This window comes from Dermacentor variabilis, chromosome 4 (assembly GCF_050947875.1).
Source record: "Dermacentor variabilis isolate Ectoservices chromosome 4, ASM5094787v1, whole genome shotgun sequence".
Lineage (NCBI taxonomy): Eukaryota > Metazoa > Arthropoda > Arachnida > Ixodida > Ixodidae > Dermacentor > Dermacentor variabilis.
The window spans coordinates 123,874,266-123,891,335 of record NC_134571.1 but is presented as its reverse complement, the minus strand read 5'-3'; the positions used below and the strand labels follow the sequence as shown (position 1 = coordinate 123,891,335).

General features: G+C 48.6%; 1 protein-coding gene across 1 annotated transcript; it reads right to left on the bottom strand.

The window, feature by feature from the left end:
- Positions 1-7,748: 7,748 nt before the first annotated feature.
- On the bottom strand, positions 7,749-16,845 carry LOC142577924 (uncharacterized). Its single transcript, XM_075687362.1, has 3 exons — positions 16,632-16,845; positions 14,226-14,515; positions 7,749-8,316 (listed from the first exon to the last, which is right to left on the bottom strand). The coding sequence occupies exons 1-3, from the start codon at positions 16,809-16,811 to the stop codon at positions 8,043-8,045; spliced, it is 744 nt and encodes a 247-aa protein (XP_075543477.1). The 5' UTR covers positions 16,812-16,845; the 3' UTR covers positions 7,749-8,042.
- Between the last annotated feature and the right edge of the window lie 225 nt (positions 16,846-17,070).

Here is a 17,070-nt window from a genome sequence, read left to right as displayed (position 1 = left end):
TTAATTACGGACAATAAGTTTCACAGATCACTTACGCAACTTCTTCAGGAAGACGGACTGCACTCATTTATTAAATAATATCTCCTATGGCAAAACGTGTGATTGAAGAAGAAGAAGAAACTTTATTAAAGAATAGTCCGGCAGTTCTTGCTGTGGTGGCCTCAGGTGGCGGCTTGAAGTCCTTGGACTCGGGCGGCATCTTCGGCTTGCCGGACGGCCCAGAGCTGGTGTGCCAGCTCTGAACTTTTGAGAGCCGCCTCCCAGCGACGGCGACGCCTATGGAGAAGGTCCCCGGCTGCTCCCGCATCCGGGGTGGCGTCGGGAAAAAGCGAGCTCGAGCCTTCCCGTACTCTGGCAACGGCCGCGATTATGGACGCGTCGCGAACGGAGCTGGTTCAATTACCGTTGTTGCCGGCACTTTCCCAGAGCATGCGTAGCAGCGTTGATCTCTGTGCGCAAGTTTTACACGCGTCTGTTGGATATAAACGCGGATAGAAGTGGTGTAAGATATTGGGGCCAGGGTAGGTGTGTGTCTGGAGCAAGCGTAAAGTTACGGCCTCGTTCCTGTTAAATTTATCATGCGCTGGTGGGAATGTGCGTCTTTCGAGTCTGTAGTGTTGGGTGAGGTCTCTGAACGTGGTTAGGCGATCGCCCCACGCCCAGCGTGTTTCTTGTTGCTGCATTTCTGTTGTAGTGTCCCGATCCGGCAGATCCGATGCCCCGCTCTCGGGGGCCGAGGCATCATCATCATCATCATCATCATCATCATCATCATCCTGGTTACGCCCACTGCAGGGAAAAGGCCTCTCCCATACTTCTCCAACTACCCCGGTCATGTATTAATTGTGGCCATGTCGTCCCTGCAAACTTCTTAATCTCATCCGCCCACCTAACTTTCTGCCGCCCCCTGCTACGCTTCCCTTCCCTTGGAATCCAGTCCGCAACCCTTAATGACCATCGGTTATCTTCCCTCCTCATTACATGTCCTGCTCATGCCCATTTATTTTTCTTGATTTCAACTAAGATGTCATTAACTCGTGTTTGTTCCCTCGCCCAATCTGCTCTTTTCTTATCCCTTAACGTTACACCCATCATTCTTCTTTCCATAGCTCGTTGCGTCGTCCTCAATTTAAGTGGAACCCTTTTCGTAAGCCTCCGGGTTTCTGCTCCGTAGGTGAGTACTGATAAGACACAGCTATTATACACTTTGCTCTTGAGTTATAATGGCAACCTGCTGTTCATGATCTCAGAATGCCTGCCAAACGCACCCCAGTCCATTCTTTTTCTTCTGATTATTTCCGTCTCATGATCTGGATCCGCCGTCTCTACCTGCCCTAAGTAGATGTATTTCCTTACCACTTCCAGTGCCTCGCTACCTATTGTAAATTGCTGTTCTCTTCCGAGACTGTTAAACATTACTTTAGTTTTCTGCAGATTAATTTTTAGACCCACTCTTCTGATTTGACTCTCCAGGTCAGTGAGCATGCATTGCAATTGGTCCCCTGAGTTACTAAGCAAGGCAATATCATCAGCTAATCGCGTTACTAAGGTATTCTCCATTAACTCTTATTCCCAATTCTTCCCAATCCAGGTCTCTGAATACCTCCTGTAAACATGCTGTGAATAGCATTGGAGAGATCGTATCTCCCTGCCTGACGCCTCTCTTTATTGGGATTTTGTTGCTTTCTCTATGGAGGACTACGGTGGCTGTGGAGCCGCTATAGATATCTTTCAGTATTTTTACATATTGCTCGTCTACACGCTGATTCCGTAAGGCCTCCATGACTGCTGAGGTTTCGACTGAATCAAACGCTTTCTCGTAATCAATGAAACCTATATATAAGGGTGGTTATCGGGGAGGAGGCGGCGGCCGCATAATCAGCGGCGGCTCGGCGTGTCAGACCTCGGGCCGTGGCGTGGGCCGGCTCGTAGCCCGCGAGCGGAACATCGGTGTGTGCCGGGGTCCAGAGGAGGAAGACCGTAGAATTTTGGGGTTGCGAGGGCGATGCGAGTCGCTGTCGTCAGAAATTTTGAGTATGCGGGCCGCTTCCCGCGAGACACGACCGCGCGCGAAGCCGCGGATTACCGCCTGCGAATCGCTGATCACGGTCGCAGCGTTCGGTACCGCGACGAGCGCTAGGGCTATCGCGGCTTCTTCGGCCGCCTCCGTGTGTCCCGTGGTCACGGTGGCGCTCGCGAGGCACTTACCCGTGCGGTCTACAACCACGATCGCGTGTGCGCTTCTCCCTCCTCCATATCGCGCAGCGTCTACGTACACCGCCTCGTTGCTGTTACCAAACTTCTTCTGAAGGTCGCTTGCTCGTTTGTTGCGTCTCCCGGCGTGGTGCGTCGGGTGCATGTTCTTGGGAAGCGGCGGGATGATCAGGCGGTCGCGGACCGAGGCGGGAACCGCCGTCTTTTCTCCATGCTGATGCCGAGCGACTCGAGGATGCACCGACCTTTCTTTGACCTCGATAATCGTTCGTATTGCGCAACGTCGTGCGCCTCGATTAACTCGTTAAGTGAGTTAAGTGAGTTAAGTCTGTACCCAAAGTTGCCCTGCTCAGCTACCACAAAACTGGCATACCGTATTTTTAACCACAATATGTGTTCCCTGGCGATCATGTACGCAAGAACAAATTGTTACGGACTCCATCGAAGATGGTCGTCACTGACAGTGATAGCTTTTTGTGTCACCTGTTGTATATCCCCATGCTATCCGTGCATCACGAAAACTGATGGGCACAGCAGCGACACACGAGGTGGTAATCTCATTTCCATCCACAATGCCCAATGGGTACGACGTCATAGTACGTATCTTGTAATCACAGCACCACAGCTGAAACCACATAGCAACCCCTACTATCCCTAGTATCCTGGCTGCAACTTCGTTCTCTCTCTCTCTCCTTTCTATTCCCATTCTCCCTTCCTGCAGCGTAGGCTAGCCAACCAGGCTCTTGACTGGTTAACATCCCAGTTCTTCTTTTATCGTTCTTTCTCTCTGTTTCCAGTCCATCAAGCGGTTGCGGCTGACGTGGAGGTATCTGTTGTATATAGGGTGCTCCCTATTAATAGATTGAAGGCTGTACATACACCTTGTGTCAGCTTGGCACATACATAACGGGCGATTGACCGAGAATGAGCACATACCAATATCTCATGCGCAGTGCCGAAGTTCTCTGTTCGAGCCAATACCCATTGGCAGATACCTGCAGTCACCCGAGTTGTCTACTACGCCAGAGAGTAGCCAGCAGCAAGTTGTCTACGTATTCGTGCACATAGTCAGTGGTCATGTCGTCTGCTAGGAAAGACAACAGGCAGCACACACGAAGGGGGCGAATTTGAACCTTCTCCCATAAACGACCAGAAGCACCAAAAGCGCAAAGTTGTGGGACGCAACATTAAGTTGCTAGGCAGGCTGACAATGAAAACTCAGTGTAAACTGAAAAAATTGAAATGCGAAGATTATACATAGCGCGAAAATAGTAAGTTGCCCATACCATAGAACGGAACAAATGGCACAACGGATCTTAAAGTCTGCAAAAGAAATCAACTAATCAACAAAAAAAGATCTCTAATACACGCTGTGAAGGTGGTTAAATAGCGAAGCTGTAAACGACAACTAGAACAATTACCGATTGCGACGTGGCTTGAAATTTTTCACATGGCGACCTTCGCATACCCTTTACTTAATTGTTAACCTAAGAGGATTCAAAGGCCTGCGACTTGACTTGTGCTGCTACTTCGTGCACCTACAAAGAGTGGACCAGAGACAAGAGAAATGCACTTAACACAGTCGCCGCGCCTCTTATGCAAGCTGCTCTTTAGGAGTCCTCACTATACGTGGCCTTCCCATACCATAGGCACAACAAAAGTCAGTTGCTAGACGGGTCCTTCTTTTAAATCGAAAGTGATGTTACGTCACTCCTTCCTGCTTCGTATGCTACAGTTGCTGCTTCCTGGCAACTGCAGTTTATGCACCCTTAATCTTACCGGGAAACATTTGCGGCGAACGCTATGCGCGAAGGCGAGCTTTCTCATTCTTTTATTTCTTTCCCTCGCACGGCCGGCGCCGCCGCTGCGGCGCATGGGTGGAGGCGAGCGCCATCTGCTGGTGCTGCCAGAAACCCAACGGCGGATACGGCGCGCCCCTCCCGAGTTTTTGCCTACGGACGCGACAGACACATTGGGAGGTAACGTCTATGCTGCTTCGCGGTGAAAAAATTCGCAAGTTTGTGTCTGTTCGTCGCGTCGTAGACGTCGTTCACCGTGTTGAAAGAAACTTTCGTGTGAACGTTTATAAAGGAACGTATTAGCTTCCTACCTTCATGACATCGATAGTAACATATTAACTTCCTACCTTCAAGCGACATATTTTGACATCTGGTCAATATTTGTCGTTGGACCATTGACTGAAAAGATTCGATTGGGACCTTCGCCTGATCCTCGTCATCAGCCTGATAGTCTGAAGGCTCTCAACAAATTTTTATATGGGAGTGGACTGCGCAAGAAACTTTTAAGAGTCTTGGAGCTTGCAAGATTTTCACCACTATCTTCGTGCTCATAAACAGCATCTTCTCTATTCTTTCTGTCTACACCCCTTCTCCTTCCCACAACTCCGAGTAGCAGGTCAGAACATTGATTCAGGCCGACCTTTGAGCTTTTCTATCATAATAAATACCTCTCTCTTTCTCCTACCTTCATGTACGGTGAAGGGGCCTGAAAATATACACACACACACGTTAGTATACAGAGAATAACTTACGAAGGCTGTCAGCGCTTCTCAATACTCGCACTTCCAGGACGTTTGAGCGTGAGTTGCGAAGTAAACTAGATATAACTGCGAAGTGCAGCACCATGCACCAGCCTCTCCGACGCAAGTAAACCTTCCCGATGAAGTCCACCTTAGTAGGTGACTTTACCAAGTCAGCATCGTTCGGAGACAATCATAAATTAACCGTTTCGAAAGTAAAGCCTACCAATCCATCATGCACTCGTCACGTAATTAACTTTACTGAAAACCTGGTCTCCTGTGAGTATAGACGGGACTCATACAAAGCAGCGCTAATTGCTTTGTGCTCCCAATTCTGTAACCTTTTTCGCGTGCCCCGCGATGTCACAAACACGTGGGTCGGCACCGCGAGCGTTCTCCTCTCCGACTGCAGCTTTCACGAAATGTTGGTTCACTCAAATCAAGTCAAAGTAACGTAAAGCAGCTAAAGCAGCATAGCTACCCTGCAGGTAAGGAACGTGAAAAGATAAAAGAAAGATGCGAAGGAAGGAGAATCAGTGTGCGCAAACACGTGGATGAATACTGACTCGTGAATATATGCCACAAGCGTTCGTATAGCCCAGTTACCTTCAAGACCCGCATTAGCGCTTTTGCGGCCTTGTGTATACTATAGTTCTTCAGCCAAGATCCCAAGACCTTTGCTTCTGAAAAAGGTCTGTCGTCTAGCGGCCGAGCCTAGTACGCAGAGTATATCTTGAGAGTCGAAGGATGGACAGAGGCCACAGAATGTGTTCTATAGTTTCATCACATCCGCGAGAATGGCTTATAGTGCTGCTGGCTATTCCGGTGAGGAATGAGTAAGCGTTCATCGCAAGTGATCCCCAACCACATGTAGCACACTAAAGTTGTTTCACAACTGGGTAGCCCGCGTAAATGCTATTAATGGCTGTTTTTCAGTAAATACAATCAAGCTATGTTTACCAATGATTATGACATGGAAACTCCATAAAGTGACCATACCTACCTCCCTACAGTAAGGTGCCTCGATGGTTGATTCTCCTGTCAAAAGATTTACTGGTAAGGCTATCAAATTTACGTTGAGGACAGTTGCTTGTTTAAGGACGTGATCCCACAATCAATACAAGCTTCTACACGTCCGTTTACAAAATCTACAGCATGCACAGAGTTTGACTGAGAATTGGAGATGCTTCTACACGTCTGAGAGCGGGCAGGTGGTAGAGATGCTCAAAATCTATACGTTATACACCAGGGAAGACAGGTGCGTAGAAAAGAAAATTCAGAAAATCATGGAAAGTCAATTAAATATCAGTGAATGAAGATCTTTTTCGAATGGCGGGCCACTAGCAAGCCTTCATCTCTTGTGTGGAGAACTTCACTAACTTCCACAATAACAGCAACTTTTCACTGCTCTGGCTGTACATCAATCAATTGATCGCTTGACGTGGCTGGTGGATTTTTATTGTGATAGCAATTACATCGACATTCGAAGCGCGTTCGCACTATTAGCGCAAATCGTCACGTTTAGCGCCACCGTGTTATACCGGTATTGATGGTGCAAGCGCGTCTCACATGGAAGTGTTTAGAAGGCGTTCCACAATTTACAATGTCATCGATCTCGTGACCTTCCTGCAGCAGCAAAAATCTGTAAAGAGCGTCTCTAGGTCACGGTATTCCTACGTAAAAAGCTCGTACAACAATCTCACCTCTAAAGTCTGCTGAATTTGAGAGCCACTTCTTTATATAGGTTAGAAACAACCTTTCCAAGATATCTATGTTCGTGCTTACGAAAGCTTGCCCGACAACTAAGCATCTTTCGCGTCGTGGTAACCCAGAGCTGGTCGTGGTAACCCAAAGCTATTTGAGCTCGACTCTTTCTAATCTGGCTCTTGTAGGGCTCGCTGAATCGCTACCACCAGGAGGATAATATCGCGCTCTACGCCGATATATCCATCTGAGCCACTGAAGTGGCTTAGTTGTTTCCCCCACTGCAAAAAGAACATAAAAAGGGGGGGGGGGGGGGGAGGCCCGCACCACCATGAGGTATAATGGGCTTAGAAGCCAATCAAAATATAAAATATTGAGGGATCATCACGAATGATAATCCAAAACAAATTTGAATACAAAAGCCAATAAGGTAAGAAAACATTTTCGGAGCTGAAGCCAGAGGTATAATTAGGGATGTATAGGAAGAGGGAGTAAGTCTGCAAGATTATCAGCTTGGATCTACCAAGTATCTTGCTCCTGTATGGTGCATTGAGCCTTAGGCTCCGGTAGTGATGCGCTGTCATTTCGATGCTGCAGCTTTATTGCATAAAGATGCGATATTTTAAAAGGCCATTCATCTTCCGTCGGTTGTGCATCTTCTGGCCAGGGGACAGAACTGTGCGCACCCTTCCTGCTGCTGGGGTCCAGGTACATCGCATATCAAGGTGGCAGGAGGCTGGGTCCGTGGTAGGCCGAGAGCAGCATGATCTGGTGATGACCTGAAAGCTCTAGATCATACGTGCCCGGGATGGTCAGCGAGCAGGCAAAGATAAATTATGCATGCTAGTATGGGTCAGAAGGCAGTATGTTACGCAGCAGAGTGATAGAAAGAGATGTGAAGAGGTGGATAGGAAGGAGGGAGGTAATGTAGATGGAGCATGGAGTTAGTACCATAGGCAAGACCTCAAGCGCACAAGAATTCGGAAGGCCGCAATATTGACACCTATTTACCTACCAAGTGTACACTCTCCTTGCAGAAACCGGCTTCCCTTTAATTAAGAACTGCAATGTTCTCGCTGTAGTTTGTTATTAAAAGTATAAGTATTGTAAAGTCTACCAATTGAGATCAAATTAGGTATTTTTTCGTTTACTTATTTCGCCAAGGGGTATATTGATTAGGTACTGGGCCAACAAACGCAGTTCAAGCACGGCAGAGAAGCGAGTGCAAGCCTCGCCTTTTTTCACACACACTAGCACATAAAGGCAGACAACAAAATGCTGTTTGTGTAGGAACTTTATTCAGCCCCATATCACACACTCTGTTGTCTCATGCTAATCAATAACACTATGTGCGCGAAACATCAAATCTCGCTAAAATGTGCACATTACGTCATCTTCCGATGAGGCGTCGTCTTTGCTTCACTAGGCTCCGACTCCTGAATATGTTTCAATGCTTCACGTGCCATTCAAATTACAATCTAGTATAAATAACACCAGCCCTTTATGAACGTTCCCGACGAACCAAACCGGTATCATCAGGTTTCGCGGAAGTATACACAAGCACGCGATCCTTCGTCCGCCCATTTTAGCACAAAGGAGGTCGCTCTCCGACTAGGCGTCTCGCCCGGAGACCACGAATGGCTCTATGCGCTTCGATCAAGCGGTGAAGGAGCAATTCGCCGGCGAGCGCAGACAGTGCCGCACTTAGCCCCAGTAACACCATGTAGAACAGGGCCACGGTATCCTCTGCCGAGAGAGAGTGAACTTGAGACGAGGAAGGCCGCGTGAGGTACCAGGAGCGAGGCAGCAGCTGCAGCCGTTTCCTCTCCGTCAGTCCTGACTCGTGCATCCAACGGCACCTGCGATAAAGGGTGCGCACAGGTTGCAGAACAAAGCACGCTGTCGCTTTCCGCTTTATGACATGTGCAGGTAAATTCTCGAATATTTATGCAGTTTTTATTTTCTGCCCCAGTGCCGGAAGTATCAAAAACATACATAACAACGAATAAAGAAAATTAAACGATAGAACGGTATGCGTAGGTAAATGAAAAGGTAAATGTAATATTCACATATATTTATTCCTACGCATGTAGAAAAACAATTCACCAATCATTCTCCCTAATGATACTCCCTAATGCGAAATTTGAGCGCAACTCCATACTTGTTTTCATTTCGCGATATATTGGCTAGCGCGGAGAATCTGTCTCGTGCGGCACATTGCAAACGGAGCGAAGGTGGGATGCGGCTGCCTCGCTAATCGGGAGATCGCCAGAGGCAGCGCGCGCTTGACGCGTGGCTGCAATTCACAGCAGCTGCCGAAGACAGACCTCCGCTCATGCAGTACTTTGTTTCCGTATATGGTGTCGGTGGACGCGCTCGCCGCATGCCATCTGTGAAGCGACGATGGCGCGCTACTCTGGCGCCATCTCGTAGTGGTCGTCGCGCCAGAGCCCGTCTTGCGCTGCACTACGCTTTTCTTCTCACGCTTTCGCAATACCCCCTCCTGCTCTTTCCTTCTCGCGCTCTTTTCGCTGTCGCAGTCTTTCATCCCCCGCTGCGCTCCGCGTTCGTGCTTTCATCCTTTTCTGTGTTCGTTCACTCGGTTCCACAGAGGGGTGACGCCAACGCGAAATGCAGGAATGGGCGCCTAAGAGTTGCGATTTAAAACTGCACATATCAGTTATCCACGTATACCCCTGCATGACGATACACTCTTTGTAAAATTCAATCAGCTTCCGTGGCCCTTCCGCGAATAATTAAGGTCTCAGTGTTGCTCTCGAAGCAATGTCTGCATCGCTTGCTGAACCTCGTCCCCTGACCTTAACCTACAAGACCATGTAGCGCCTCCTTCGAGAGACCGCAGAGCGGAATAATCCGATGGCCCTGGTTCAGGTCTGTAAGGAGAGAGAAATAGCAAAGAGAGGAAAGGCAGGGATGTCAACCAGACGAGCGTCTGGTTTGCTACCCGTTACTGGGGGAAGGGAAAGGGTGAACAGAAAGAGGAAAGCGGGATAGAGGGAACACTGTCTGTGCATGCAGCAAAGCGCCTTGAAATCAGTCATGCCCAAGCAAGTGCCCCCCCGATACATTAGGCTGCCGCCATTCTGCTGTCTGAAGCTAATCAGGTGCTTCCCCATAGCTGGTGGTGCACGTTGAAGTAACCTGCGAAGACCAAGGAGCCACTGGTCGTCAGCAGTACGTTGCAGTACGTGTCATCATAATCATAATCATCATCATCATCATCATCATCATCATCAACCTGGTTACGCCCACTGCAGGGCAAAGGCCTCTGTCCAAATACCCGGGTCATGTAATAATTGTGGCCATGTTGTCCCTGCAAACTTCTTAATCTCATCTCATCCGCCCCCTTAACTTTCTGCCGCCCCCTGCTACGCTTCCCTTCCCTTGGAATCCAGTCCGTAACCCTTAATGACCATCGGTTATCTTCCCTCCTCATTACATGTCCTGCCCATGCCCGCTTCTTTTCTTGTTTTCAACTAAGATGTCATTAACTCGCGTTTGTTCGCTCACCCAATCTGCTCTTTTCTTATCCCTTAACGCTACACCCATCATTCCTCTTTTCATTATTACGTGTCAGTATGACAGTAGGTGCCAATATATCGTTAAAGTAAAACCCAGCCTTTTCTTACTTCAATGCGAATAGAATGCTGCGGGTGAGCCATGATGCCTACTCAAGACTTGCAAGCACTGAATTGACAGCATCCCCCCACCCAGCACTTGCATTGCACTTCGCGCTGACGGAGTGCGCAGGTTATTCAAGAGCATTCGAAAAGTATTCATCAGAGACCGAGAATCATAATCACTTGCCGTCTTCTTCGGGCAATTTGTCAGGAACCCGCGCTGTGCGCAGCTTTATCACTTGGCGTGGCTCCGGCTCCGGCTGTGGCATCGACTGTGACATCGGCTATGGCATCGGCTGTGGCGTCGGCTGCGGCTTTGGTTGTAACTTTCGCTGTGGCTCTGGCTTTGGCTGTGGCTTTAGTAGTGCGGACCAAGTTGCATTGGTCTCCGCCATGACCTTGTCAAATTTATATTCGATTCCGCCAGGCCTAGGGGGCAAAGGGGGAGGTGTTGTCGGATGGGGCGTACTCTTCACAGAGGCATCACCGTTCTTTCAAGTCGGACGGCGCCGGGAGCGTCGCTTTCTAACGGCCGCAACAGCTTCCCGACGAGACGAGCGGTCTCTCGCCATCTGCTTCAAAACCACCTTTTCCTCCTTCATTTTGGGGCACTCCTTCGAGGAAGCATCATGGGACCCAAGGCAATCGATACGCAAGAAAGACTCTGCAGCGTGGGGCTCGCTGCATCGTGAGCAAACTCTCGTATTCTCGCACACGGCGCCCACGAGTCCCAGCCACATAAACTTGTGCAATTGGAGTGGCCTTGGGATAAATGGTCGCATAGGGTTTCTAAAGTGGCCCACCCTAACGTGTGAAGGAAGAGCCTCGCCCTTGAAAATTATTTTGGCACAGCGGGATGTGTCGAGGTGATGCACATGGGTTATGGCGACGTCATAAATGGCAGGCTTCACTAGAATCGGCAAGTCAGCGCTGGAGACGATGGAGTTCACATCGTAGATGACACCAGTAGTGGAACCACTCACCAGTGGAATGTACGAGTGGAGCTTTATGCCACCAAGTTCTGTAGCTTTACTCAAATTTGTCAGCGCAGACTCATGTGTGCCGCCAATAGCTAACACATATTTTCATGGGTTGACTCTAACGTCTGTGATTTGATCTGGCGCTACTGCTTCGAGTCCCACCGAGACTAACTGTCTGTTGCATCGCCTAAGGTCGTCGATAGCGAGTTCTGGTACAAATAGAATCGTACTGCATGCGGTATACCGAGGTGGTCTTACAGCTGGCGTGCTCGAAAACATGGACGTCCTGGTGGTGTGCCTGCGTTTCGCCTTGCTACATCACACAAGCTCGAAGGCGTCATTGGAGAAGTCCTCAGTGCTGAGCGAGTAGACACTGGTGTCATCGCCGTCGGTGTCGCTCTGAAGACCGGTCCACTTCCTAGACGCAGCTACCGCTGAAGTCGTCATTCCCGGCAGAGGCACGGGGACGTCAACTTGCATCCGCGCCAAGAACCATGGCAGCTCTACAAAGTTGTACGCAAAAATCAGCAGAAAACAGTTGAGCTAGAGAAATAGCGTCCTGGCTCACAGACACTTCGATTTAGTCTTCGTTTGTTGGTTTCAGGGCTGTAAGGAGAATGTGGAAGCGCTAAGAGCTGACGGTGGTTGTACCGCCGACCACGACAAGCGTACTACGGCGCGCCGTTATTCGTTGGTGCATTGCTGGAGTGGTGCATCCATACATTAGCTCTTTTTCCTCCGCGGCACTGGATTTTGTGTACTCCTACTTCCACCCCACTCCAAGTATACACGTGGTGACATCTAACCACGGAGGAAGACATTTAGGAGGTGAAACTCCCATCAGCGCGAGCGAACGCGGGCGACTTCCTCCGTGCCCTCAATGGAAGTCAGGCGCGCGCGGCCGAACGGGAGCAACACGCTCGACCGGTTGCCCTGGCAACCGAAACGGCCGCCAGGTGCCGCCAGCATGATAGTGGCTCTAAAGTGGCTCCGCGGGCTTGTGACCTTTTCTAGTCGCCGCAAACAGCGGAGTTTCCACTCCTAAATGTTTCTTGCTCCGTGCATCTAACCCACCCAGATTTCGCGTATTCTCGCCAAGATGCAAAAATTTATTTTACTTCTTTATTTACCCTCGTAGGTAGAATAAAGAAATAAAATGTCAGGAGATTGCACATTCGTTTAGGAAATTAAAAACACTATATAACATGAGCTCGGCATAAATCTGCAAACTATCATAGAAGGCGAATGCAGACTCAACGCATGACCTGTGAAAAGCATGTGTAATCTCTGCTTATCCTGAATTAGTCATGTTCACAGTATATCACAAAAGAAGACACAAACGCGGAAGAGTAAAACATGTTATAATTACATTGAGATGAAAGAAAGAACGTCACGTCAAGGCACACGAAGCATCACTGACCCAAGAATGTCATGACGACATTACTTGTGTAAAGAATTATCAGCGCCAGCCGGAACCATATACGTAGTAAAAACTTGTATTCGCGATTTGCGCTTCCTCGGTGTCAGCTGAAAATGATTCGCCGGAGTGGTCCTTTGTCATGTGCTATGCAGACGCTTAGTTTACATTTTGTCGAGATGCAAGGGGGTTCCTAGTTTCACCATCTTGAAACGCCGAAAGCGCAGAGGGCTATCGGCCAACACAATCAACGACAATACCGATCGCTTTAGCAGGTGCCACTAAGACAACCTTGAGATTTTTTGAGAAGCCGCACATTACTGTTGTTAAACGAGAAAAGTTTGTTAAGGCTTTCAGCAACAGGTTATAAGATATTGGAAACACATATAATGGAAGTAATTGGGAAAGCGGAAATGTGCATAAATATCTGTTAATATATATATACAATGTGAGTCGATGAAATCATAAAAGTATTTTACGCAATACGTTACTGGTAAAAAAACCAGACCATTTCTGAAATAACATGTGCAGGAACAGTGTACAAACAGAAATGTTTACTATACAGACCGGACACCGCAAGAGACTGCTTGCATTTTTGTGCATACAAAGAGCTCGAGATAACAGCACCCAAAATTCTCTAGAATAAGCCAAATATATTCGTTAAGCTCGAGAAAATTTGGCATGAAATACTTCATCTCAAGCCAGCACGAAAAAAAGAAGGCTCGCTATCCACCCCGTGTGCATTTCCGCCGCTAAACAAGTCCAAAATCCACTACATCCGAAAAATCCGTTAACATGGAAGTATTTCTGCAGACAAGTGTCAGGCCAATTTATAGAACGAAATAGAATGGATGTGTGGTGCATGAAATCACAAATGCGTCAGGCATTGGGCGCGTTATAAGCTTACCGCAACACATACAAGGTAGTTTTACAGGGTTCAACATTCAATAAGTTTGGCATATTGCACCCCTCAGACTTCATCGGATAGTGTTCGCCGTTGTTATACCAGTCATGCTAGATAAAGACCTGGTGTCGCAATGAAAAGAAAAACACGTAGTGAAACGACCTTCTCCGCTGAATAACTTAAGCTAATTCATAAAAAATTAATTATTACGACTGACCAAAAGTGTAAAATGAACACGCTTGGTGGCATGCGCCACTATTCCGTTTCAAAACGGAGGGTAATATTGCGTTTAATGGGAACGGAAGATGTCAGCCCTGCTATAAGGAGGGATCGCCAATGCAGGTGTGTCTGAGATGACAGGGAAATGCGAACGACATAAATAAAGACAGAAAGCTAGGAATAAATCAACGGCACGGAATGAAACAAACACACGCAACCGCCCTCGCGGCATCCGTAATAATGAGGCATCGCGATCGGCGTACGCGTGAGAAATAGATCAAGTTTTTCGCACCGTCAAACATTAGGGCACGTGCATCAACCGGGTGTCGGTACAGCTACCAAGAGGCGAAATAGCTTTTATTGGTGGCCCACGCTATTGCTGTTCCTATGAAGTTGAGGATTTGTGTGTGTGTGTGTGTGTGGGCGCGAAGCATGGCTCATTTTACCTTTTTTTATTATAAAACTTCAGTTGATAGACAGCGCTCGTCGTGTGCTCTTTCCTATGCCCTCGTCGGTTCGCGCGCAGCTCAAAAGGAAAATTAACAAGGTTACTCGTTCGGAAAAGTAACGCACTGGATGTCACCCTGGGTGCTCAAATAGGTGGTACCTGGTGTGCAGAAGTTGCATGGTTTTCGGATCCAAACTTTTGCGCATGAACATGGAGAACTGAGCCGATATGGTGTGCTGCACGGCCGGGTAGATGATGCCGAGTCCCGGTTTCTGCGGATACAGGGACGCGACGAGGCTGTGCATCGCGTTGTCCTCCAAGAAGATGACCGCGCGCTGAGCGATCAACTCGTCGAACGTTGCGCGCGTGAACACAACCGATGCAGGCAGGATCGACCCCCGACGGCGCGCCGTTGCCAGAATCTTCTGGAGATCCGGTTCGGGAGACACCTGCGCAAACGCCCGTTTCGTGCACACAGATATTTAACTAACTCGAGTATCTGAATACAGCAACTTGCGGCTAAAGGAAACGAAACAATATTTTTTTTTCCTTCAAGGGCCCCTCGCCAGGCCTGGCCACTGCATACAATGTGCGCTAACGATCGTGTCTGCTAAGTATTGCATCCCTACGCGCCGCGGAGAGAGCTTAGATTTCAAACGAAACGCCGTTGGCCCTTCTCCTCACGGACTCCTCTCTGCCGGAGAGTCGTCGACGTCAATAGCACAGGTGCGCCTACGTACATGGCCGTGCTGTGACGTCACTCGCAGTGACACGCGACTTCGAAAATTATTCAAGGCAGCATCAGCTATTTGTTTACCATCTGTTGCTTTAATCGACCAACTATTGCTTAGTGAAATAATAAAACACACAAGCCGAACGTCTGCATGTTTTTGTTTTGCTTCGTACCGCAGCAAGAGAGATGTAGTTCCGTATCGTCTCTTGTTCCCTCGCCTGCACTCACAGAACGAAACTATGTCAGATAATTTTAGTGCTTCCGGTACTCCGGCAAGCGCGGGCGGTTTGCCGGCTGAGAGGGCGTGTAAACGTGACCAGCCAGATTGGTGGCGCCAGCTGACGGTGCAAAGCTCAACCACACAAACGCAAAGCCAATTACTATATTCTGCTTAGCTGCTGGTGTAAAATTTCGACAGCGGCGTAATCGTGCTCACAATTGCGCCCCTCCCGAAAATTTGCACAAGCAGCGAAGCAGGATATAGTGGGTTACTGCAATTTTAGGTCTGTGTTTGCCTGGTTGAACTCTACGCCACCTAGGCGGCTGCACCGCTCCGGGCGCTCACGTTTACACCCCCGCACATCCGGAAATCCGCCCAAACCGCCCCGTCTTCAGGAATAGCGGACACGCTAAAGGTCTCTATTTTCTACCGCATTCCAGCGAGACGATCATGCCCTTTCATCCCGCCGCGTCTGCCTCAGTGCTCGTAACTGTGACACTGACTTATACCATTAATCAGGTGCTCTTCAAAATCGTCCTCTGCGCGTACCGAGACAGACGCAACTGCTCGCGCACGAGACCGTCACAAGAAGTGCGCCATTCAGCAAAAACACGAGAGGGAGAAAAAAAAAGGAATGAGGCAGGACCCGTGGCGTATTCGTCATGCCATCTTCCGGCTCCGGTATGGGAGAACGCAAGGAAGGCATTTAGCCTTCGAAGGCTATACGCGGAAAATGGAGAGAGTGTCTACGTTGGCGATGATTCTCGCCTCCTGAAATTAGGGGTTTGCGGCATTTCAAATATTTATATCTCTTTTATTAATGGAACTAATCTGAAAAAATGGTCTAGAACACACCTTGGAGGGCAAGTAACAAGTTTCAGGGTATAACCAAAATTTGCTGTGTAGTCTGGGGAGCGGTCTTTGAAGAATGCCCGCAGGGCCATAATAAAGCCCACTTCGACTAAAAAAAATATGAGGCGAAGGTTGCTTTTGCACCTGTGTCTAGGCAAATTTTACCGTCTCTATCACATATTATAAAGGTGAAATCACTGTAAAAGTGACGCTAGCTGCCTCACTAGAAAATATTACCAAGAAACTTGACGGTCCGATGTAGCGAACTTCGTTACTCAAGCCGGGCAACTGCTTGCGCGAGCTTGTACAACGACTTCTCGTCGAGAGGCTAATTCTTTGCACAAACCGTAATTCTATAACAGTGGTTTTCATGTCCGCCACAAAGGAAATAATTCATCAGCGTCCCGAGCGGGAACCTTAACCTTAAGCAGCTTAGTCTTGCGATCCGTCCGTGGTACTTGTTTTCGTTTGTTTTTTTTTTTGTCCTCTTTCTCACGGCGTGTTAAAGATGTCGAGGATGAGAGAAATTTTTGCGCACCTACGTGTAGTTACAACGCTGTTCTAAGAGTTGACACCCAACGCAAAACCTTGTTATCACTGTCAATGCTTCGCCCTTTTTATTTATTTCTAGTACCTCAAAGGCCCCAGAGGAGGGGCCTTTGAGGGGCACTTAAACATCGCCAAAGTGGCGATTTTTTTACTTTCTCTTTAACGCTGGAGTGTATCCTTGACCAGGCAATGTAGCTTTCTTCTCCCTGACCTTGAACTGGTGCTCGAATGTAGTTCCTCGTACGATGATTGGTTTGAGGTGCGGCCTCTCGGCAACATCATGGAACGTCTCCAGGCGTTCGGTTGGCGTCTTGACGCTCATGCTGGCCTTCATTGTGCCCTGGAACGAGTTCATCAGCACCAACACCGCCAGCCACCAGACGGCGAACATTACGCGGCCAACCGCGTCACGCACGGGTCGAACTGTGCCTGCGTATACAGAAGGACTCTATGACACAACAAGAAGGACGAGGAACCTCGTCGGCAGCTGCGTTCCAGACGTTGTTGCGAGAAGAATAATCGCGAAGCGTTAGTCGTTGTGACTGTGAACTTCATCACCGCTAATCATTACGGCTGTAGCAGCTGCCCTGACGTCTGATTGAAGCATAAAGGGTCATTACCTTTGGAGGAGATTTCGGAGAGAGAGAGAG

Coding starts and splice junctions, on each gene's coding strand:
- LOC142577924 (XM_075687362.1), bottom strand. CDS start 16,811: ATGTTCGCCGTCTGGTGGCTGGCGGTGTTGGTGCTGATGAACTCGTTC. Junction 14,516..16,631: donor CATTCGAGCACCAGTTCAAG/GTCAGGGAGAAG, acceptor GCGTTTGCGCAG/GTGTCTCCCGAACCGGATCT. Junction 8,317..14,225: donor ATGCAACTTCTGCACACCAG/GTACCACCTATT, acceptor CCTTTATCGCAG/GTGCCGTTGGATGCACGAGT.